The 25,896-nt window shown below is 43.3% G+C and overlaps 1 protein-coding gene across 2 annotated transcripts in view; it reads right to left on the minus strand.

Annotated features, from left to right (window-relative positions):
- Nucleotides 1-22,583, minus strand: part of C2CD2 (C2 calcium dependent domain containing 2) — a 45,400-nt gene extending 22,817 nt beyond the window's left edge. Inside the window, exons 1-3 of one of the 2 annotated variants that reach the window (XR_011853398.1) lie at nucleotides 22,343-22,583; nucleotides 15,481-16,269; nucleotides 5,837-5,935 (exon numbers count right to left, since the gene is read on the minus strand). Coding sequence is in view for 1 of the 2 variants with exons in the window: in XM_072138822.1 (XP_071994923.1) it covers nucleotides 5,837-5,935; nucleotides 15,481-15,732 (351 nt within the window). In the remaining variant the exon portion in view is untranslated. The remainder of the gene's footprint in view (nucleotides 1-5,836; nucleotides 5,936-15,480; nucleotides 16,270-22,342) is intronic. The other variant, XM_072138822.1, reaches the window with a different exon arrangement.
- Nucleotides 22,584-25,896: the final 3,313 nt, after the last annotated feature.

Raw genomic sequence — 25,896 nt, forward strand, 5'->3', positions numbered from 1 at the left:
ACAAAGGTCTGATTACACATCTCTCCAGGGAAAATACATAATCATGGCTGCACAGAGCACAGCAGTGTGAGGACATGCCCCCTGTACAATCCGTATATATATAAATATATAAAATTTCACAGTACTGCTGCTACTAACAACATACACAAAGGTCTGATTACACATCTCTCCAGGGAAAATACATAATCATGGCTGCACAGAGCACAGCAGTGTGAGGACATGCCCCCTGTACAATCCGTATATATATATAAATATATAAAATTTCACAGTCCTGCTGCTACTAACAACATACACAAAGGTCTGATTACACATCTCTCCTGGGACAATACATAAACACTGGCTGCAGTCAACATCGTCAAAACTTTTAAAAGATTTTGGTAAAACGGGGTGAGCCATGAATAAACCATGTCACCTGTGCACACAAATGACCCTACAAAATCACATTATAAACAAAAAAAAAAAACAAAAAAAGTAAAAAAAATAAAACTAAATAAAACTTGTGCACCAGGGACCACAATGACCTGCTATCAGGACATCCGGGGTTTAAAGTGTTAAAAGAATTAAAAAGGGGGGGGGGGGGAATAAAAAATAAAGCAGTAAATGAAGCCGGGTAATTAGGGTTAATAGGATTTTTGTTGCAGGATGTTCCGGCGCTCGGGAGACTCCACATAATCCACTTACGAGGGTCTGACTAAGAGGCGTTTTGTTTTCAGGAACAGATGGGCGATTAGTGTATTGGGGGGGGGGGGGTCGCGCCTCTTCTGGATGTGCCCACAGCGGCGCCGCGCCAAGCACTCAGCGTGATCTACTCACACAGATCAATACACGCCCGGCCTCGCCTCACACCCTGAAGAGCCATCCGAAAATGCCTAATAAGTCTGTTAAAGGGGTGGTTTCAGAAAAACTTGGCTGCCTTCTTCTACAAAAAGCGCCACACCTGACCACAGGATGTACGCGGTATTACAGCTCATTCCCAGTCACTTTAGTTCAGCCAAGCTGCATTACCGGGCAGAGCCCATGGAGGGCGCCATTTCTAAATTATTTGCCCATGTTTTTCTAATCGGGAGCGACCCCCTCTTTAAAAATTGTGTTCATTCTGGGAAAGCTGGGTGACCGTCAAGATGTTGGGGCGCATTTACTTACCGGGTCCAGTCGCGATCCAGCGGCGCGTTCTCCGACGTGGATTCGGGTCTTCTGGCGACTCACTAAGGTCGTGCGCCCGATATCCTGCAGGTGTCGCTGCTGGGACGAGGTCCGCCGGAGTTCACCTTCTTCGTCCCGGTGCATGTGAGTGCTGATCTTGCGACACAATTTCGTTTTTTAAATTTCCGTGGTTTTTTTTCCGAATCCGTGGGGGTTGTCCGATGGCCACGCCCCCGATTTCTGTTGCGTGAAAGCCGGCGCCGATGCGCCACAATCCGATCACGTGCGCCAAAATCCTGGCGCAAAACGGAAATAGACGAGAAACCCGACAAAGTGCGCATTCGGACCCTTAGTAAATGAGCCCCAATGACTTAAAATCTTCCCGTTTTTGGCAAGACTGTGCCTCAGTCACGCCCCCCTGCGTGGGCAGGCATCTGCTGCAATATGGGCGGCACAGTGGCTGAGTGAGTAGCACATCTGCCTTGCAGCACTGGGGTCCTGGGTTCGAATCCCACCCAGGTCAACAAAGAGTTTGTATGTTCTCTCCGTGTTTGCGTTGGGTTTCCTCCGGGTACTCTGGTTTCCTCCCACACTCCAAAACAAACTGTTAGGTTGTTTAGATTGTGAGCCCCATTGGGGACAGGGACCAATTTGACCTGCATTGTGCAGCGCTGCGTAATCTGTGTGCGCTATATAAAGAATTATTATTATTATAATATGCATAAAAGTGGATATTTTTTTCCCATTTGTGGGCGTTCCCAAGTGGGGATTAAAGGGACCATGTCACCGTGTTTTATCGCACTAAACTCCCAGCCCCCTCTTGTAGGGAATGAAACGCCCTCTCTAGAATTCCCTCTTTTATGTGAAATCTACCAAAAAACTCTTCTCATCCCATGAGACGAGTCAAGTTTGGAGGTGGCATGTGACTTCAGAAGGCCCTATTTTCTGTTCAATAGCACCTAGTAACATGCTACGGGTGTCATATTAAAGATAAGTATTTATTCTATCAGGACCCATCAAGATTACAGTTCTGTAAGCTACAGAACCGGAGATACAGTCAGTTAAATATAGGTAGAAACTTTATCTGCAGCTTACATTTCCTTTATCTGTCTGTATCCCCAGTTCTGTAGCTCACAAAGCCATAAGCTTAATGGGAGCCTGATGCGATTCTTATCTTTAATATGACACCGGCAGCATGTTTCTAGGTGCTATAGAACAGAAGATCGGTGCGTCTGAAGTCACACTAGCCACTAACTGACTCATCTCCTTTGAAAATTAGGTGAAAAGAGTCAGATTTGCCTGAATTTGGTGATAACCCATAAAGTGGGTCTGAAAAGGCTTGGTGATAACCTTGTGGGGCGTATAATGGCGGATATATAGGTGGTCACCTGGCTGGACAGTAGAGGGCGTGCTAAGGACACGCATATGGTGTATGAAACCTACATGGCGGCACAATCTAGGGTCAAAGGGCACCGTCAGCGTGTAAATACAGAAAACCACAGAGAGCACAACCCCCTGGGTTGATACACTGCCATGATCCAGCAAGTCTGGAGGTAAATTAGGGGAATTTCCAAGAAGGGCAAGAAGCAGAAGTGGGCTGTATACAATGTATATACAATGTATATAATACTAACATACATTGGAATATAACAATGACACATAAGACTGACATATAATGAAGATATAATACTCCCCTAGAGCTCCCACATGTTACTGCCTGATATAGAACATATAGCAGCACCATACAGGGCTCACATAATACTGCCATATGGTGAACATATGTAGGCACTGTATGTAACCATTACTTTATATAATGTATGAACTGCATAATACAGTTATATCCTCTGTCAGTATAATGCAAGCAGTGCATGGTATTAATATGCGTTTATTGTATGGAAGCACTATATGGTAATATTATATGGCAGTATAAGGCGTGCACTGTATGGTAATATTATATGGCAGTATAAGGCGTGCACTATATGGTAATATTATATGGCAGTATAAGGCGTGCACTATATGGTAATATTATATGGCAGTATAAGGTGTGCACTATATGGTAATATTATATGGCAGTATAAGGCGTGCACTATATGGTAATATTATATGGCAGTATAAGGCGTGCACTATATGGTAATATTATATGGCAGTATAAGGGGTGCACTATATGGTAATATTATATGGCAGTATAAGGCGTGCACTATATGGTAATATTATATGGCAGTATAAGGTGTGCACTATATGGTAATATTATATGGCAGTATAAGGGGTGCACTATATGGTAATATTATATGGCAGTGTAACGTGTGCACTATATGGTAATATTATATGGCAGTACAAGGGGTGCACTATATGGTAATATTATATGGCAGTATAAGGTGTGCACTATATGGTAATATTATATGGCAGTGTAAGGTGTGCACTATATGGTAATATTATATGGCAGTATAAGGTGTGCACTATATGGTAATACTATATGGCAGTATAATATGTGCACTATATGGTAATATTATATGGCAGTATAAGGTGTGCACTGTATGGTAATATTATATGGCAGTATAAGGTGTGCACTATATGGTAATATTATATGGCAGTATAAGGTGTGCACTATATGGTAATATTATATGGCAGTATAAGGTGTGCACTATATGGTAATATTATATGGCAGTATAAGGTGTGCACTGTATGGTAATATTATATGGCAGTATAAGGTGTGCACTATATGGTAATATTATATGGCAGTATAAGGGGTGCACTATATGGTAATATTATATGGCAGTGTAACGTGTGCACTATATGGTAATATTATATGGCAGTATAAGGTGTGCACTATATGGTAATATTATATGGCAGTGTAAGGTGTGCACTATATGGTAATATTATATGGCAGTATAAGGTGTGCACTATATGGTAATACTATATGGCAGTATAATATGTGCACTATATGGTAATATTATATGGCAGTACAAGGGGTGCACTATATGGTAATATTATATGGCAGTATAAGGTGTGCACTATATGGTAATATTATATGGCAGTGTAAGGTGTGCACTATATGGTAATATTATATGGCAGTATAAGGTGTGCACTGTATGGTAATATTATATGGCAGTGTAAGGTGTGCACTATATGGTAATATTATATGGCAGTATAAGGCGTGCACTGTATGGTAATATTATATGGTAGTATAAGGCGTGCACTATATGGTAATATTATATGGTAGTATAATGTGTGCACTATATGGTAATATTATATGGCAGTACAAGGTGTGCACTATATGGTAATATTATATGGCAGTATAAGGTGTGCACTGTATGGTAATATTATATGGCAGTACAAGGTGTGCACTATATGGTAATATTATATGGCAGTATAAGGTCTGCACTATATGGTAATATTATATGGTAGTATAATGTGTGCACTATATGGTAATATTATATGGCAGTATAAGGTGTGCACTATATGGTAATATTATATGGCAGTATAATGTGTGCACTATATGGTAATATTATATGGCAGTATAAGGTGTGCACTATATGGTAATATTATATGGCAGTATAAGGCGTGCACTGTATGGTAATATTATATGGCAGTATAAGGTGTGCACTATATGGTAATATTATATGGCAGTATAAGGTGTGCACTATATGGTAATATTATATGGCAGTATAAGGTGTGCACTATATGGTAATATTATATGGCAGTATAAGGTGTGCACTATATGGTAATATTATATGGCAGTATAAGGTGTGCACTGTATGGTAATATTATATGGCAGTATAAGGTGTGCACTATATGGTAATATTATATGGCAGTATAAGGTGTGCACTATATGGTAATATTAAATGGCAGTATAAGGCGTGCACTATATGGTAATATTATATGGCAGTATAAGGTGTGCACTATATGGTAATATTATATGGCAGTATAAGGTGTGCACTATATGGTAGTATTATATGGCAGTATAAGGTGTGCACTATATGGTAATATTATATGGCAGTATAAGGTGTGCACTATATGGTAATATTATATGGCAGTATAAGGTGTGCACTATATGGTAATATTATATGGCAGTATAAGGTGTGCACTATATGGTAATATTATATGGCAGTATAAGGTGTGCACTATATGGTAATATTATATGGCAGTATAAGGTGTGCACTATATGGTAATATTATATGGCAGTATAAGGTGTGCACTATATGGTAATATTATATGGCAGTATAAGGTGTGCACTATATGGTAATATTATATGGCAGTATAAGGTGTCCACTATATGGTAATATTATATGGCAGTATAAGGTGTGCACTATATGGTAATATTATATGGCAGTATAAGGCGTGCACTATATGGTAATATTATATGGCAGTATAATATGTGCACTATATGGTAATATTATATGGCAGTATAAGGTGTGCACTATATGGTAATATTATATGGCAGTATAAGGCGTGCACTATATGGTAATATTATATGGCAGTATAAGGTGTGCACTATATGGTAATATTATATGGCAGTATAAGGTGTGCACTATATGGTAATATTATATGGCAGTATAAGGTGTGCACTATATGGTAATATTATATGGTAGTATAAGGTGTGCACTATATGGTAATATTATATGGCAGTATAAGGTGTGCACTATATGGTACCATAAATTCACAGGAAATTCTAGTCCAATAATCTGTCGCTCACCTTATCCTTGTGTGACTTTACGACGCTCTCCACTTTCTTCACAGACAGTTCCAGAGGTCGGGGGCCATTGTCATCCTCAAACGCCAGCCGCAGCGATCCCTGCAGAGATAGCAATCATTCATCATCATCATCATCATCATGTTAATGTCATTATTAGAATTCTCACAGTTGAGGGTTTGTTACACATGTATCCAGTCCTGGCAATGCTCTCAGCAGACTGATACATTGTAGCAAACTATCAGAGAGATTAGTATCAGTCCCTTTGTCTATCTTCAGGTGCCTGGAAAAGATGGGTGATTGTTATTATTATTATTATACAAGTTGTAACAGTGACCATATACGTCACATTCTATTACAGCAAAATATGACACCCTACTCAATATTTGCATTCTTATTTGGAGGGAAAGTTTTAAAAGTCCCACCCACTTTGGTTTTGCTTTACAGCACACGGCTGCAAATAATACGCTGAATATATATATGGTTTTGAACCAGTTTTAGTCCGTTTTTAGTCATGTGTTTTCAGTCCGTTAAAAAAATGCATGCGTTTTTTTGAAAATGCATCTGTCTATGTCCGGTTTTCCCAATTATCTTAATGAAAAACGGACAAAAAATGATGCGTTTTCGAAAAAAAAATCATGCATTTTCAAAAAAACGCATACATTTTGTAACAGACTGAAAACACACGACTAAAAACGGACTAAAAACAGGTTCAAAGCGTCACGTGTGACACCACGCTAATCGAAAACTGTAAGGGTGGTGACACGCATGGCGTTTTTAGGCCGTTTTTGGGCGTTTTCAGGTCGTAAAAAACGCATGCGTTAAAAAAAAACTGTTTGAATTAAGATAATTGGTCAAACCTGTCAAAAAACGCATGGGTTTTTTTTTACGATATGAAAACGCACTAACTAAAAAACGGCCCAAAAAACGCCACGCGCGTCACCACCCTTAAGTGTTGTCATAGAGCATCAAATCCTTAAATGGATCAATAAAAAAATGTTACACCTGTATACCCGTACTTCTAGGCTGGGGTATTTTAACTTGAAGTGATAGGCCCAAAACCTAAGGGCGAAGACACACATGGCGTTTTTGGGCCGTTTTTGGGCCGTTTTTACTAAGTGCGTTTTCAGATCGTAAAAAACGCATGGGTTAAACAACGCATCCGTTTTTTAAAAACGCATGCGTTTTTTGAAAACGCATGCGTTTTTGTCCGTTTCTAATTGAGCAAATTCGGAAAACCAGACAAAAACGCATGCGTTTTCAAAAAACGCATGCGTTTTTTAAAACCGGGTGCGTTTTTTAACGCATGCGTTTTTAACGATCTGAAAACGCACTTAGTAAAAACGGCCCAAAAACGCCATATGTGTCTTCACCCTAAGGGTGATGACACACGTGGCGCTCTGTCTGCGTTTGAAAACGCAAACAAAGCCGCACCCAACGGGGCGGCCCGCGGGCCGATCGCATCGGCGTTTCTATGGAAACGTCTGCGATCGGGAACGAGCCGCCGGTGTTTTGCATTAAATTAATTCCCGGTGGGTGCGGCTTTGTCTGCGTTTTCAAACGCAGACAAAGCGCTACGTGTGTCATCACCCTAAGGGTAAAGACACACATGGCGTTTGTAGGCCGTTTTTACTAAGTGCGTTTTCAGATCGTAAAAAACGCATGCGCTAAAAAACGCATCCGTTTTTGTCCGTTTTTAATTGCGCAAATTCGGAAAAACCGGACAAAAACGCATGCGTTTTCAAAAAACGGACGCGTTTTTAAAAAACAGATGCGTTTCTTAACGCATGCGTTTTGTACAATCTGAAAACGCTCTTAGTAAAAACAGCCCAAAAACGGCCTAAAAACGTGGTGTTTTTAGGCCGTTTTTTATCCGTTTTGAGTTGTGCGTTTTCAGATCGTAAAAAAACGCATGCATTAAAACAGGTTTGACCAATTATCTTAATTCAAACTGGTCAAAAACCCATGCAGTTTTTTTTTCCGATCTGAAAACGCACAGCTAAAAACGGCCCAAAAATGTGTGTGTCACCTCCCTAAGGGTGATGGTACATGTGGCGTTTTGAACGCGTTTTAATTAAGATAATTGGTCAAACCTGTCAAAAAACGGAGACCTTGTGTGGATCCAGATTGATGTCCTCACATATAAACATAAAAATGCCCCCATTCAGCAGCTGAGTTACATCCCCATAGGGTCGCCATAGCAATACTGGATCTGACAGAAACTCACTTTCAGTCAGGCCTCAGGCTTTGGGCCTGTAACTTCAAGTCATGATATCAGACCCTGGAAGCAATGGATTATAAAGCGGTTTTTTCTTCTTTTCGCATTTTTAATGTACGTTTCATCTATTTTTCATGTGTGATTGTAATACGACACGACGAGTCGGCGTATATTCCTGCGGCCCTGTATAAGAGGACAAGCTTTGTGAGCGTTCACATCTGCCGAAATATCCTCCTGCTGATGTGTGTGAGAGGAGCCCAGGCCCAGGGAGATGTCTGACCTAAATCTCATGGAGGAGGTGCAAGTCCTGGTATAGCTCTGGGAAAAAGTATTTGCCCCCCTTCCCCCCCCCCTCCAGATGTCCCGTTATTTCAAGTTTGTCGCAGCGAATGGTGACAGAATTTTACACAATTAGCTAATATTAACCCAGTTAGTGAAGGGATCTATGGCGTCGTCGGGATTCTGTCACCCTATGACCCCTACGGTAGCTATTACAGACCCTAAAAGGTCGTATTTTGTGTATTAACCCCATTGACAAGATTTGTCCGCACCGGCTGCACAGTTTTCGCGTATGACAAACTCAGCTCTGCTACATCTCTGCAGTAAATAATATGTCACTGTCTACTTAAATGACTTGTAAACAGCCAAAACTCCCACACACCCTAAAAAGTAAATCCCCACGAGCCCCAAACAGGTTACAGCCGCAGCCAAGATCTATAGAAATGTCATACAATTTCCAACTATTCATTGCCGGTAACGAGCGGCGCCAGTCATTAACCCATTCAGCGGAGGATGCGGTATTATGGTGAGAATTATGGTATCTAGAGTAGCTTAGGTGTAAGGATTAGCGTTACATAGTGGTCAATTCCCAATATCCCTGGTGGTCTAGAGAGGTTGAGTGGATAATACCCAATATCCCTGGTGGTCTAGAGAGGTTGAGTGGATAATACCCAATATTCCTGGTGGTCTAGAGAGGTTAAGTGGTTAATAACCTCTCTAGACCACCCGGGATATTGGGTAAGTGGTTAATAACCTCTCTAGACCACCAGGGATATTGGGTAAGTGGTTAATAACCTCTCTAGACCACCAGGGATATTGGGAAAGTGGTTAATAACCTCTCTAGACCACCAGGGATATTGGGTAAGTGGTTAATAACCTCTCTAGACCACCAGGGATATTGGGTAAGTGGTTAAAAACCTCTCTAGACCACCAGGGATATTGGGTAAGTGGTTAATAACCTCTCTAGACCACCAGTGATATTGAGTAAGTGGTTAATAACCTCTCTAGACCACCAGAGATATTGGGTAAGTGGTTAATAACCTCTCTAGACCACCAGGGATATTGGGTAAGTGGTTAATAACCTCTCTAGACCACCAGGGATATTGGGTAAGTGGTTAATAACCTCTCTAGACCACCCGGGATATTGGGTAAGTGGTTAATAACCTCTCTAGACCACCAGGGATATTGGGTAAGTGGTTAATACCCAATACCTCTAGTGGTCTAGAGAGGTTAAGTGGTTTATATCCCTGGTGGTCTAGCGTGGTTAAGTAGTTAATACCCAATATCCTTAGTGGTCTACATGGTTTAAAGCTAATATCTCTAGTGATCTACAGTGGTTAATAACTACCCTAGACCATCAGGTACGTTTTGATATCACCACATAACCACCCTAGACCACTAGGGACTATGGATATGTGGTTAATACCCAATATTCCTGGTGGTCTAAGATGGTTAAGTGGTTTATATACATTATCCCTGGTGGTCCAGAGCGGTTCCGTGGTTATTAAATATTGTTTTGGTTGTAGAATAAGTTGTGAATGGTCAATTTCTGATACCATTGAAGGTCTTTGGTGTATTAAGAGTTAATACCCAATATCCCTGGTGGTTAAGTGGTTTATATCCAATATCCATTGTGGTGTAAATTGCTTTATATCCAATACTTTGTTGGTCTACAGCGGTTAATACCTAATATTTGTGGTGGTAGCAGAGGTTATAAAGGGTTAATATCGGATATCGTAGGAGATCTAGAGTGGATTAATAGCCAATACCTAGTATCCCTGGTGGTCTAGGATGTATGGTGGTTATTACCCAATATCCCTGGTAGTACTTTGTGTGGTAAAGAGTTAATACCCAACGTTCTGGGAGGTCTAGGTTAGTTGACAGATAAATATCCTTTATCTTTGATATTGTAGGGTGCTGTAGGGGTTAATGGCAATATATGTATTATAGGGCGATTATGGGTTAATAGGGTTAAACAGCTAATGATAGTTATGTGTATGGAGCTCCCCCTAGTGGTGGCAGCAAAGACATAGTAAGTCATCAAAATCCTGATCGACCTCTGAAATATAACCAGCGCTCCCTGGTGGGGGCAATGCGGATACAGGAAATCATTATAGGAATCTCTATTGGCCTAATTCTTCCCAATGCTGAGGAGCTCCCCCTAGTGGTGGCAATGAGGATACAGAAAGTCATTATAGGAATCTCTATTGGCCTAAGTCTTCCCAATGCTGAGGAGCTCCCCCTAGTGGTGGCAATGAGGATACAGGAAGTCATTATAGGAATCTCTATTGGCCTAAGTGTTACCAATGCTGAGGAGCTCCCCCTAGTGGTGGCAATGAGGATACAGGAAGTCATTATAGGAATCTCTATTGGCCTAAGTCTTCCCAATGCTGAGGAGCTCCCCCTAGTGGTGGCAATGAGGATACAGGAAATCATTATAGGAATCTATATTGGCCTAAGTGTTACCAATGCTGAAGAGCTCCCCCTAGTGGTGGCAATGAGGATACAGGAAGTCATTATAGGAATTTATATTGACCTAAGTCTTTCCACGGCTGAGGAGCTCCCCCTAGTGGTGGCAATGAGGATACAGGAAGTCATTATAGGAATTTATATTGACCTAATTCTTCCCAATGCTGAAGAGCTCCCCCTAGTGGTGGCAATGAGGATACAGGAAGTCATTATAGGAATCTATATTGGCCTAAGTGTTACCAATGCTGAGGAGCTCCCCCTGGTGGTGGCAATGAGGATACAGGAAGTCATTATAGGAATCTATATTGGCCTAATTCTTTCCAATGCTGAGGAGCTCCCCCTAGTGGTGGCAATGAGGATACAGAAAGTCATTATAGGAATCTCTATTGGCCTAAGTGTTACCAATGCTGAAGAGCTCCCCCTAGTGGTGGCAATGAGGATACAGGAAATCATTATAGGAATCTCTATTGGCCTAAGTCTTCCCAATGCTGAGGAGCTCCCCCTAGTGGTGGCAATGAGGATACAGGAAATCATTATAGGAATCTCTATTGGCCTAATTCTTCCCAATGATGAGGAGCTCCCCCTAGTGGTGGCAATGAGGATACAGGAAGTCATTATAGGAATCTCTATTGGCCTAAGTCTTCCCAATGCTGAGGAGCTCCCCCTAGTGGTGGCAATGAGGATACAGGAAATCATTATAGGAATCTCTATTGGCCTAATTCTTCCCAATGATGAGGAGCTCCCCCTAGTGGTGGCAATGAGGATACAGGAAGTCATTATAGGAATCTCTATTGGCCTAAATCTTCCCAATGCTGAGGAGCTCCCCCTAGTGGTGGCAATGAGGATACAGGAAGTCATTATAGGAATCTCTATTGGCCTAAGTGTTACCAATGCTGAGGAGCTCCCCCTAGTGGTGGCAATGAGGATACAGGAAATCATTATAGGAATCTCTATTGGCCTAATTCTTCCCAATGCTGAGGAGCTCCCCCTAGTGGTGGCAATGAGGATACAGGAAGTCATTATAGGAATCTCTATTGGCCTAAGTGTTACCAATGCTGAGGAGCTCCCCCTAGTGGTGGCAATGAGGATACAGGAAGTCATTATAGGAATCTCTATTGGCCTAAGTGTTACCAATGCTGAGGAGCTCCCCCTGGTGGTGGCAATGAGGATACAGGAAATCATTATAGGAATCTCTATTGGCCTAAGTGTTACAAATGCTGAAGAGCTCCCCCTAGTGGTGGCAATGAGGATACAGGAAGTCATTATAGGAATCTATATTGACCTAATTCTTCCCAATGCTGAAGAGCTCCCCCTGGTGGTGGCAATGAGGATACAGGAAGTCATTATAGGAATCTCTATTGGCCTAAGTCTTCCCAATGCTGAGGAGCTCCCCCTGGTGGTGGCAATGCGGATACAGGAAATCATTATAGGAATCTCTATTGGCCTAAGTCTTCCCATTGCTGAGGAGCTCCCCCTAGTGGAGGCAATGAGGATACAGGAAGTCATTATAGGAATCTATATTGACCTAATTCTTCCCAATGCTGAAGAGCTCCCCCTAGTGGTGGCAATGAGGATACAGGAAGTCATTATAGGAATCTCTATTGGCCTAAGTCTTCCCATTGCTGAGGAGCTCCCCCTAGTGGTGGCAATGAGGATACAGGAAGTCATTATAGGAATCTCTATTGGCCTAAGTCTTCCCATTGCTGAGGAGCTCCCCCTAGTGGTGGCAATGAGGATACAGGAAGTCATTATAGGAATCTCTATTGGCCTAAGTCTTCCCATTGCTGAGGAGCTCCCCCTAGTGGGGGCAATGAGGATACAGGAAGTCATTATGGGAATCTATATTGGCCTAAGTGTTACCAATGCTGAAGAGCTCCCCCTAGTGGTGGCAATGAGGATACAGGAAGTCATTATAGGAATCTCTATTGGCCTAAGTGTTACCAATGCTGAAGAGCTCCCCCTGGTGGTGGCAATGAGGATACAGGAAGTCATTATAGGAATCTCTATTGGCCTAAGTCTTCCCAATGCTGAGGAGCTCCCCCTAGTGGTGGCAGCAGAGTGAAAGGAAATCAATTAATCTGACCGTGGGTCCTATATCCATATAGCTGCAGACCCACCGTATCAAACAGATAACAGGTACGTCCGCTATGAAAGATGAAAAGAGTGACATAGACGCGCGTCGCGAGGGAAAGAGCAGCTGTGTAAAGCCTCCGCTCGGCTGCACAGCTGTAGCTTCTCACTACACAATACATCACTGATCCCATACCAAAGCCAAGGCTACCCTAAGGGCAAAGAAAAAAAAATCTCGCCTATTGATTTTTTTTTTTTTTATCTCGCTCTCATTTTAATTCCATTTTCTTTCTCTTAAATATTCAATTTAGGTGACAGCGGATCAATGCCCCCCCCTCCTCCTGTCCCCGGGCGCGTTCTGCAGAGACGCAGCACAATCAGGTACCGGCGATCGCATGGCGTAAAGAAAAAGCCGCCATAAATCCGGCCAGGGATCAGGACGTTCTCTTAAATTTAATCTGACACTCAATCTCTGCTGTTAAATAAAAGCGCCATAAAGAGAAGCAGCGGCCGAGCGCGCCGCAATCCGTCATTATAATGGGCTTAGCGGGCCACGGCGGAGGACGCAGGACGCGCTTTATAGGAGTCTGCGTAGTTGGATTTTAAGGACATCTACAAAAAAAAAAAAAAAAAAAAAAACACAAAAAATTATATTTTTAATTAAAAAAATAAAAAGTAAAAAAAAAAGTAAAAAGAAAAATTGTTATATGTGTTCCGAGAAAAGCTGAGTGGCAACCAATAGGTCCACATGAAATATTACATACCCCATTGATGTAATATATAATGTAATATAATATTGTATATACTAAGCATATAGCGAAGTAGATTTGCCGTTCTGGGGGTTGGGAAAGCTGGGTGAGACAGCCACAATGTGTATCATTCAGCTTTCCCATAAACAGATATCCAAAGCATGAAGGTGGTAGAAATTTCTTTATTATCAATAGAACTGATCTCATTTAGGGTTGTAACCTAACTTTCCCCAGGCTCAGAATGGCAAAAATGGCTAGCTGTGGGCGACACTACAACTTAAATGCTCCTGTTTTTCATGTCATAATCATATCTATTCTTGGAAAAGCTGGGTAACAACCAACAAGGATTCTATTATTACACTTATGGGGGTTGTCACCCAGCTTTTCCAGGCGTCGAATAATAAAATTACAGAAAAGGTTTTCCGGCTTTCTCAGAAACGGATAGGACCAAGTCAAAGATAATGGAGGGGTAAAATAAAACCACTACCCAGGTCATAATTATATCTGTTTCAGGAAAAGCTGGGTGACGACCAACAGACATCATAACATTGAATGTTATCACTCGGCTAATCCTGATCCTGAATGGCAACTAGAACAGATTGTACATGTACCACTACAGAGTTAAGCTGTTTGGGGACTGGGAAAGCTGGGAAATCTGGGTGCCAAACGTAACGGGGGATGTAGGCCGTATCATTCAGCTTTCCCAGAAACAAGTATCTTCATTCTGAAAAGGGTTGAAAAACACAAGTAAAATCTTCCAAAAACAGCGCCACACTTGCATCTGGTGTGTGTCGGTATTGCAGCTCAGGTGCTTAGAAAGGAATAGAGTTTAGTAGCAAAAGCAGGCACTGCCCTGACCAGGTGTTACCCAGCTTTCCCAAAAATGACAAGGGGCTGTTTAGTTAGAGCAATGCCTTACAGAAGCCCCTGTGTGCCATAACTGGAGGGAGAAAATCACATAGAAAATCATGAGGTCACATAAAGAGGCAGCAGTGTGGTCTAAGGTCAGCTCAATGCCAGTAAGCAGCTTAAGAGGGGTAGGAATCTACCTGGTGACCTTGACACCCCTCTCACATGTTTACCTATAAAAATCTCCTCGAAAGTCATGTGAAAATGAGCACAGAAGAGTCACTTTATGCCAGGGAAGAGTCACTTTTAGAGGCTGCAGAGGGAGAATGACTACAGATGCCTTTCTTGGGTTCTATAGCATCTACAAACATGCTGCTGGTGTCATATTAAAGATAAGAATCTCATCTTTCAGATCTCATCATTGTTATTAGGCGACATGGTTTTGGCGTCATTGTAATGATGCAAATTTGATCTCTCAAAATACATCATTGTTGACCCATCGCTGTGAATTTCCCTAATGTGGGACTAATAAAGGATTATCTTATCTGTGTGTTACTTTTTTCTGTGAGCTACAGAACTGGAGATACAGGCATTTACAAACATAGTTGGGAATGCGAGCAAAAGATAAAGATCAAATTCCTACTAACTTCCTAAACTACTTGTATCTCCGGTTCTGTGGCTCACAGAACCACAAGCCTGATGTTGTCTTAAAGATGAGATTCTTATCTTTGATACAACACCAGCAGCATTTTTCTAGATACTAAAGATTAGGTCAACTGAGTGACATCAGGTAAATATGACTCATCTCTGGTCATTTTCACATGACTGAGAAGATTTTTTTTTATAGATATATAACATAAAAAGAGGCAATTCAGGACATTTTATCTCCTACTTGAGGATTCTGGAGTACAGTCGGGTAAAATCTAGTGGCAGGTTCCCTTTTAAACTTATATTGGCTTTACGGCTGCTGCTTGACATTGATTTCCAAACAATATTTGTGTGAAGACACTTACCCCTCTTTTCCCGGCCTCCTCGTTGAGGGCAGCTATCCATGCCTTCAGCCATTGACTCCTCCAACTATTCAGAGATAAAATCCAGGACAGTAGAGAGTCGGCCTCGCTCTGCGCTCCGGAGAAAGGCGACTTCCCTTTCCGTTTCCACCATCCGTTCAGGACGTACTGGACGAGATACACAGCGATGGTCACCAAGGAGGCAAAGAAGAGGGTCACCAGGCACAGCCACTGGACTTCTCCAAACCAAGACATGGCTCAGGGTGTGTGTCTACAAAGCTTCACTGGATTTCCTAAGAGATTCCTAGTTCCTGGGTAAGGGATCTCGGAAGGGTCAAAAATAAAAAAACGGGAAGTGGGGAACGTCTTCCATGTCCATCAACGAGGCCAAGAGGGTCAGGAGATAGGTTCACCTCAACTGCAAGACTCCGAGGTGGAGAGGAACTGGAATTCCCAAACGGAATGAGTCGGAACAAGTGGAATATGTATCCAAATTTTTCCCCACATCACTGGAGGTGGCAAGACAAGCGCTGGCATAGACCTGACGAAAAAAAAAAAGAAATTCCCCAAGGCTCAGACCTGTCGGAGGAACGTCGTCTTCTCCTGTGTCGTAGCTTGAGGGCAGAAGTCAGAGACAAGCGGGACCATTCTCTTCTCTCCGAGCTGCGGGATTTATCCGGAAAATCAGCCCTTTTTTTCCTGGAATAGTGGAGTTTCCCTCGAGTTCCTCTGGAGATAGCAGCTCGGGAGGCTTTCGTTTCTTAAAGACGCAGCTACACCCAGAAGAAGCCTCTGAGGAGAGATGATATCGTTAGCGAGCGCTCGGTAAAGAGTATATTTTGGCAGGCGCCTGGAGATGCCTTCACGCACACACGCCCTGACAGCTCACAATCACAACACTCACCAACACGGAGGGGGGACTGCTTACAAAAACATCTCAACTTCCAAAAACAGCGCCACACCTGTGTACAGGTCATATGTTGTATTGCAGCCTGGCCAAAATCATCTTAGTGATACTCGGAACCACTGCTAGACAGGTGGGCGCAGTGTTTGGACCAAATCAACCCAAAAATTCCTAACCCTGAACGAGCAGGGATCGTCCTCTTTCAGCAAATAATTGATATTGTTTGTGGAAAGAAAATGTAATTTCCAATTTTCCAATATACGTCCTGGGTCAATTCCTCACAGTTTTCTAGATCTCTGCTTGCTGTCATTCTACAGGAAGCTTCATTGTTTTGTTCCTGTAGATAAACTCATGATGTCACACAGGTGCACGGCTCGTTATATCCCTGGTCATGTGATGTCACACAGGTGCGCGGCTCGTTATATCCCTGGTCATGTGATGTCACACAGGTGCACGGCTCGTTATATATCCCTGGTCATGTGATGTCACACAGGTGTACGGCCCGTTATATCCCTGGTCATGTGATGTCACACAGGTGCACGTCTCGTTATATCCCTGGTCATGTGATGTCACACAGGTGCACGTCTCGCCAATATCCCTGGTCATGTGATGTCACACAGGGGCACGGCTCGTTATATCCCTGGTCATGTGATGTCATACAGGTGCACGTCTCGTTATATATCCCTGGTCATGTGATGTCACACAGGGGCACGGCTCGTTATATATCCCTGGTCATGTGATGTCACACAGGGGCACGGCTCGTTATATATCCCTGGTCATGTGATGTCACACAGGGGCACGGCTCGTTATATATCCCTGGTCATATGATGTCACACAGGTGCCTGGCTCGTTATATCCCTGGTCATGTGATGTCACACAGGTGCACGGCTCGTTATATCCCTTGTCATGTGATGTCACACAGGTGCCTGGCTCGTTATATCCATGGTCATGTGATGTCACACAGGTGTCTGGCTCGTTATATCCCTGGTCATGTGATGTCACACAGGTGCACGGCTCGTTATTTCCCTGTTTATATGATGTCACACAGGTGAATGGCTCATTATATCTCTGGTCATGTGATGTCACACAGGTGCACGGCTCGTTATATCCCTGTTTATATGATGTCACACAGGTGAATGGCTCATTATATCTCTGGTCATGTGATGTCACACAGGTGCATATCTCATATCCCTGGTCATGTGAAGTCACACAGGTGACATCATATGACCAGGGATATAGCAAACCGTGCACCTGTGTGACCTCACATGATTGGGGATATAACGAGTATTAGCCTTGCACCTGTGTGACATCACATGACCAAGGACTAGTTTTTAGCCACAGGAAGTAAACAATGAAGCTTCCTATAAAAGTACAGCAAGCAGAGATCTAGAAAACAGCAATGACTTGATATTGGAAATATCAATTATTTGCTGAAACTTCCAAAACCACATTAATATTAGTTTTTGACAAGGAGGTGGGGCTTAGTGAAAAAGGGGGTGTTTTCTTGATAGGATAGGGGTGGAGCTAAATTGTGAAAAATGTGTAGGAGGATTAGAAAGGTTAACATTAATTTAGATTCAATATTAACATAGTGCAATAATAATGATAATAATAACAGGCGCCCTTAAAGGGGTTGTTCTCTTATCAGTGAGTTTAGATCTAATTTAAAAACTTAAGGGAAATGGTCCCACCCAGTTGTAAATTAAAATAGTTTTACACCTTTTCAGTCTGTAGAATGTTCTTGCGCCTTCGTGTAACTTTAACTTATTCGGAATATTTGTCACAACATTTTATTTTTTTTAGCTTGCGGAAGTAAAATTTTTTTACATAATCCCCCCCCCCCCACGCCCCCTGACACCGCAGGATACGCCGAGGCTTTTGTTTACTCAGCTGCTCTCTATTTATAGAGAAATACATAAAGGTAATGTACGTCGTTTCCATGACAACCCGTGGGTAGGTTCACCTAGGCTTTGTTTTAGTCAATGGGGGGGTGACTTTTATATGTTTATTATAAGGAACGTGTATTTTTTCTAGATTTCCTGATGTGTTTCTCGTGTATTTACCCTTTGTATGATTTTTAGCTCTCTTAGTGACCTGGTAACACACCCACACACGGCAGGTAGTGTAAATAATGGCTTCCCAGCGACGCCCTGATGTATGCACTGTACACACAGCTGTAATGTGAACTGGTGTTTATACTACCTGTATGGCGCAGACCACCCCCCACCAATACACACACCAATACACACGTGCAGTTTACTTAGTCTTTGGCTTCCAGTACACTGCACCTTTAAGACGCACTCTAAGGCCTTGTTCACACATGATGAACTAACACCTACACAAATTTCACTATAGATTCCAAAAACTTTCACTTCTTGGGCACCCCATTCACATATAGGAGACTCAGGCATTTATGGACCTGGAATCTAGTGGAAAGTAACCCTGAATTGACCTGTTATAGCTGTTACCCAGCTTTCCCAGAGACAGATAGACAAAGGCAGCCTTACAAGGTGGGAGCACCGTGCGTAGATATTTCCGGGAGGTGGCTGTTCTTTTCCTGGTGCTTTTCTATGTAAACATAACATTTAACACATCGCTCATTTCCCTTTTGGAAAAATTTTATTTTTCTGTAGAAAATTTAAAGGGACGGGACATGATTTTTATTTCTGCCTACAGCTTAAATGGGTCAGATGTCAAAACACACAAGAGCATATATATCATAGAGATAAGACAGTGTGGTTACTAAGGGGCCCTGAGAGAGAAGGGGATGGTATAACATTTGGACCAATAGGGTGGCAAGAAACTGTACAGGCCCCGCCCCCGAGGAACTTCAAAGCAAGTATGAAGGCGAATAAGCCCAAAAGGGGAACATATGGGGTAGAATACAAACACCAGACAGGACACAGAAGGGAAGGAGGACTCTTCCTACAGGCCTCTGTCTCTTTTGTCTGTTTTGGTCGACCCTCTCCTTAAGTTTTTGATACTTTAGTTATAAATAGTGAACATAATGAGTGGTAAGTCGTCTTTTTTATGGCTCCCACACATTGTTGTTGGCTGAAGCTATTGATTTCGGCAGCACTAACGTACTAGGTAATGTATATGGGAGTGCCCCGACCTTCCCCCTGATCTATTCAGTACACTGTGGTTAAAGGTGAAAAGATAAGTATAACTAAGGTGTACTATTATAAAACAATACATAGGGAGGTGCACCGGAGGCCCCCTGTACAGTGCCAAGGATCGCCGTACGTCCTCCCCCTATTCATTACCAGACTACATGAAAGTTATGGAGCCGTCAGCCATGAATTATTGTCTTCCTCTATAGTATGAGGTAGTAAAGCGATGACAGCCGCATCCAGGCACCGTAATTAAGTGGTAATAGACATCAGTAAAAGTCTAGGGCGTGCGTGAGAAATATAGAGCAGCTCCTGAGGGGAGGGAAGGTGGAAGAGTCTGAATTAAAGGGGCTCTCCATCTCTTAAAAGGTCGTTTAATTAAAGGTCAAGTTCTACACCGAGAACATGGAGATAGTCCAGTCATCTGGACATCACAATCCCTGGGATCCATGGGTGCACCAGAAGTGAGTTGAGCCTCTTGGCTCAGGCAGCATCCCCTCCAGCAAGATGGGGGGCAGTTATCTGCTACAATGCAGGACCTGACACCTAAAAATAGGGTCAGCATCAGTGCGAGACTGAATGGACAACCCGATAAGTGACCCGATAACCCGATATATCACTACTGGATAAGGTGAGGGGTTCCCTTTCTATATTTCGCATCAGGCAGCAGAGTTTGGGCTCCCACTGGGAAGCAACCACTTTTATAGGCCGCCATTTGTTCACAATGCATTTTGCGGGACAAACTGTGTTCTGTGTCACAAAATGACATTTAGTGGTCACAGAATCGGTACAGCGGGCACAGAACTGTTCTGTGGTGTGATAACGGAGCGTTGGCCACACAAAATGCATTTCGTCATCGCACGAAACACGGAATTCAATTTTATTGCGCCGCTTGATTTGCGCCGCTGCAAAAATGAGGAACGCAACTTTTAGCGCCACAGGGTAGATTTTGTGATGTAAGCTGTCAATTCCTCGCCCACTTGTGACACAAACACATCCACGCATTGAGAACAAACCCCTCGCCCATTTTTCCCGCTCGCCACACATCAACTTAAAGAACTGACAGCGATAAGGACCAGCTACTAACACTGGATACGATTATGACACTGCGTAAAGGGAACCAATCAACGCACAGTTTTATTTTTTAAAAGCGGAATAAAAACTAGACGCCCATGCGTCCCGTTTCCGGACTCTCTCCCGCACTAGTGATAGTAGCGAGGACTTAGATATGTAAACACATTCAATAGGGTGAAATTCGGAAGTGTCTGAGAGCAAAACAAGTCCAGTTGCTCATGCCACCCAATCAGAGCTTAGCTTACATTTTGTAAACTGCTCTAGGCAAATGAAAGCTGAACTCTGATTGGTTGCCATGAGCAACCAGTATTGTTTTGGTCTCAGACACTTCGGATATATCTCCCCCTATGTAGTTTTTAATACAGTCAAAATCTTGGGGTCCAAATTCTTACTCCGCCTGTTAGAGTTCTTCTTTTATTAATCACTTACAGTGGAATTCCCCTTAAAATCCAAACAATTTCAATTTCCATTAATATCGAATCCTATATAAGTGCAATACAACTACTCTTCAGACATCTTTTAGGTATGATCCAGTTCTTGGAAAGCTGAGTGACTACTGATTAGGACTTTACTAGTAGTTGTCACCCAAATCTTAGTCTTGTTGGACGTTCAGGAATCTTAGGCCGCGGTCACACGTTCCGCTAGGCGTCTGATCATAACGCGACGCTAGCGCACAGGGGGCGGTCCTTGGCCCGAACGTACATGCGTTTCCAGCGACCGGCTTATCAATCGCATGCATTCCCCGGAAACGCATGTGCATTCGGGCCGAGGACCACCCACTGTGCGTTAGCGTAGCGTTATGATCAGACGCCTAGCGGAACGTGTGACCGCGGCCTTAGTCAGCGTTCACACAGTGCATTTTGAGAAGCAAACCAAAGGCTTTCCGCTTGATCGGATCTTGAGGTAACATTGCGTGTCGTAACACAGTATTACCTCAGCAAGTGATGACACAGGGAGCCTTTAAATGGCGCTTCAAAACGCACTGTGTGAACGCTGACTAAGAGTCCTGAACGTCCAACAAGACTTGGGTGACAACAACCAGTAAAGTTGTCATCAGTAGTCACAATGTGAACGCAGACTCAAAGTTGAATGACCCCTACAGTAACTATAATACCGGACACCCAGCTTTCCCTGGAACAGAAATCCTTGAAAATCAGGAGAATTTTCTTAACTATGTGGAAAAAAAAAAAGACATTTAAGGGGACGGGAGAGGTGAGGGGTTAATTTCGTTAAAGGTGCCAAAAAAAAGTCAAAGGAAAGTGAAAGAAGTTGTAAAAACTCATCATTTGGGGGGGGAAGTGACTATTGTGTCTGATCTTTCCTGAACTTCCTGGTGTAACAAAACAGGAACTGAACTCTCATTGTTACGGAGCCTCAGCAGTGAGAAGTCACATCCACAGTGAGTGTGTAGTTACACAATGCCGGGACTAGACTCGCTTAACCCCTCGTGTGCCGCCGCGTCCTCTACTGATGCACCGTGATGATCAACGACTCCGACGCCCTCCTGCAACTTTTACTCGATACGGTTTTGCAATTTCCATTGACAGAGCGAGACTCAGGCGGGGGTCACGTCATGCCCCGACCTGGCGGCGTAGAGTGCGGAAAAGTGTATGGGAGCCGCCGTACCATAGCGTGCCCTTCCGGGCTATGCTCAGCCTGGCACCGCTCAACCCCCTGCCAAACCGGTTTCTGCTACGGTGCCCACCGATGGGACTCTGCCCTACTTAACCGTCCCGTCAAGGGCACAGCACCGGACGAGGCCCCCCCTTCTTACCTGTTCATGTGACTCAGCATACCCCCGGCTGGCAGGCCCAATGATCCCACACTGCAGGGGCCCAGCACCCGGCTGCTGCCCATAGGAAAGCCCAATACTTGGAGGAGTGTCCGGGGTTGTCAGATCTGCATAATGAGGGCCTCCCATAATCCCTGTGACTGGTGGAGGCTGCAGGGGGAGGCTGCACAGGGCGACCTCAGCATACACTTAACCCTATCCCTCCTGCATTCAGCACAGTGCCAGCCTCTAAGCCCTGCAATCCAGGACTGATACAGTTAACAATTCACCATCCCCTTTTAACTCCTTCCCTCCCAGCTTGCAGATAAGACCCCCAGGCAGAGGGACATAGACTGGTCTGACTGGTCACTCCACTGCCCCCCAGTCCTGGACACTCAACCTCCATCCTGGAGAGGACTACAAATCCCATGATGCACTAGGAGATGCCTGGATATCAGCCCCTGCAGGGGGGCAGCGGTGACCTTGTGCAATCACAAATCTATGGATAGATAGAAAGTATGTGCCCCCCTCAGGACTGTCTGAGGGCTCTGACTACTATGTATCCCCCAGGCCCAGTGTCAGTCCTAGACTCCAGGCACCACTGCAGGGGGCACAGAGAGACATGGCACCAGGCAGGAGGCTGCACATGTCACATAACAGGAGAAGAACTGTGCTAGGGGGCGCTATAACTGCACAGCGCCATGTGCTATCTGCTGTATGGAGCATACCATCCCGTGTCCCAGAAATATACACGTGCAGGATAGGAGTAGTAGTACTGTGCTGTGCCCATATTTACAGGATAGGAGTGGTAGTACTGTGCTGTGCCATACATACAGGATAGGAGTAGTAGTACTGTGCTGTGCCCATATATACAGGATAGGAGTAGTAGTACTGAGCCGTGCCCATATTTACAGGATAGGAGTGGTAGTACTGTGCTGTGCCATACATACAGGATAGGAGTAGTAGTACTGTGCTGCACCCATATACACAGGATAGGAGTAGTAGTACTATGCTGTGCCCATATATACAGGATAGGAGTAGAAGTACTGTGCTGTACCCATATATACAGTATAGTAGGAGTAGTAGTACTATTCTGTGCCCATATATACAGGATAGGAGTAGTAGTATTGTGCTGCGCCCATATATACAGGATAAGAGGAGTAGTAGTACTATTCTGTGCCCATATATACAGGATAGGAGTAGTAGTACTGTGCCCATATATACAGGATAGGAGTAGTAGTACTGTGCTGTGCTTATATATACAGGATAGGAGTAGTAGTACTGTGCTGTGCCCATATATACAGGATAGGAGTAGTAGTACTGTGCTGTGCCCATATATACAGGATAGGAGTAGTAGTACTGTGCTGTGCCCATATTTACAGGATAGGAGTGGTAGTACTGTGCTGTGCCATACATACAGGATAGGAGTAGTAGTACTGTGCTGCACCCATATACACAGGATAGGAGTAGTAGTACTATGCTGTGCCCATATATACAGGATAGGAGTAGTAGTACTGTGCTGTACCCATATATACAGTATAGTAGGAGTAGTAGTACTATTCTGTGCCCATATATACAGGATAGGAGTAGTAGTATTGTGCTGCGCCCATATATACAGGATAAGAGGAGTAGTAGTACTATTCTGTGCCCATATATACAGGATAGGAGTAGTAGTACTGTGCCCATATATACAGGATAGGAGTAGTAGTACTGTGCTGTGCCCATATTTACATGATAGGAGTAGTAGTACTGTGCTGTGCCTATATATACAGGTTAGGAGTAGTAGTACTGTGCTGTGCCATACATACAGGATAGGAGTAGTAGTACTGTGCTGCGCCCATAAACACAGGATAGGAGTAGTAGTACTGTGCTGTGCCCATATATACAGGATAAGAGGAGTAGTAGTACTATTCTGTGCCCATATATACAGGATAGGAGTAGTAGTACTGTGCTGTGCCCATATATACAGGATAAGAGGAGTAGTAGTACTATTATTTGCCCATATATACAGGATAGGAGTAGTAGTACTGTGCTGTGCCCATATATACAGGATAAGAGGAGTAGTAGTACTATTATTTGCCCATATATACAGGATAGAAGTAGTAGTACTGTGCTGTGCCTATACATACAGGATAGGAGTAGTAGTACTGTGCTGTGCCTATATATACAGGATAGGAGTAGTAGTACTGTGCTGTGCCTATATATACAGGATAAGAGGAGGAGTAGTACTGTGCTGTGCCCATATATACAGGATAGGAGTAGTAGTACTGTGCTGTGCCCATATATACAGGATAGGAGTAGTAGTACTGTGCTGTGCCCATATATACAGGATAGGAGTAGTAGTACTGTGCTGTGCCTATATATACAGTTTAGGAGTAGTAGTACTGTGCTGGGCCCATATATACGGGATAGGAGTAGTAGTACTGTGCTGTGCCCATATATACAGGATAGGAGTAGTAGTACTGTGCTGTGCCCATATATACAGGATAGGAGTAGTAGTACTGTGCTGTGCCTATATATACAGTTTAGGAGTAGTAGTACTGTGCTGGGCCCATATATACGGGATAGGAGTAGTAGTACTGTGCTGTGCCCATATATACAGTATAGGAGTAGTAGTACTGTGCCCATATATACAGGATAGGAGTAGTAGTACTGTGCTGTCCCCATATATACAGGATAGGAGTAGTAGTACTGTGCTGTGCCCATATATACAGGATAGGAGTAGTAGTACTGTGCTGTGCCCATATATACAGGATAGGAGTATTAGTACTGTGCTGTACCCATATATACAGGATAGGAGTAGTAGTACTGTGCCCATATATACAGGATAGGAGTAGTAGTACTGTGCCCATATATACAGGATAGGAGTAGTAGTACTGTGCTGTGCCCATATATACAGGATAGGAGTAGTAGTACTGTGCTGTGCCCATATATACAGTTTAGGAGTAGTAGTACTGTGCTGGGCCCATATATACAGGATAGGAGTAGTAGTACTGTGCGCTGCCTACATATACAGGATAGTAGTAGTAGTACTGTGCTGTGCACATATATACAGGATAGGAGTAGTAGTACTGTGCTGTGCACATATATACAGGATAGGAGTAGTAGTACTGTGCTGCGCCCATATATACAGGATAGGAGTAGTAGTGCTGTGCTGTGTCCATATATACAGAATAGGAGTAGTAGTACTGTGCTGTGTCCATATATACAGGATCGGAGTAGTAGTATTGTGCTGTGCCCATATATACAGGATAGTAGTAGTAGTACTGTGCTGTGCACATATATACAGGATAGGAGTAGTAGTACTGTGCTGTGCACATATATACAGGATAGGAGTAGTAGTACTGTGTTGTGCCCATATATACAGGATAGGAGAAGTAGAAAACTGGTGATTATACTATGCTGGATAATAGTACTGGCCTGTGCCCATATATGAGAGATCACTGTACACACTAGGTGCTGTCACACGGTGCGTTCTTGGAGTGTTCCTGTGTGGTTACCAGGGGTTTGGATGGTTTGTTCTTCTTCATTTCTGGAAGCGCATGCGTTTATAAACC

This window comes from Engystomops pustulosus, chromosome 2, assembly GCF_040894005.1.
Source record: "Engystomops pustulosus chromosome 2, aEngPut4.maternal, whole genome shotgun sequence".
NCBI classification, from domain to species: domain Eukaryota; kingdom Metazoa; phylum Chordata; class Amphibia; order Anura; family Leptodactylidae; genus Engystomops; species Engystomops pustulosus.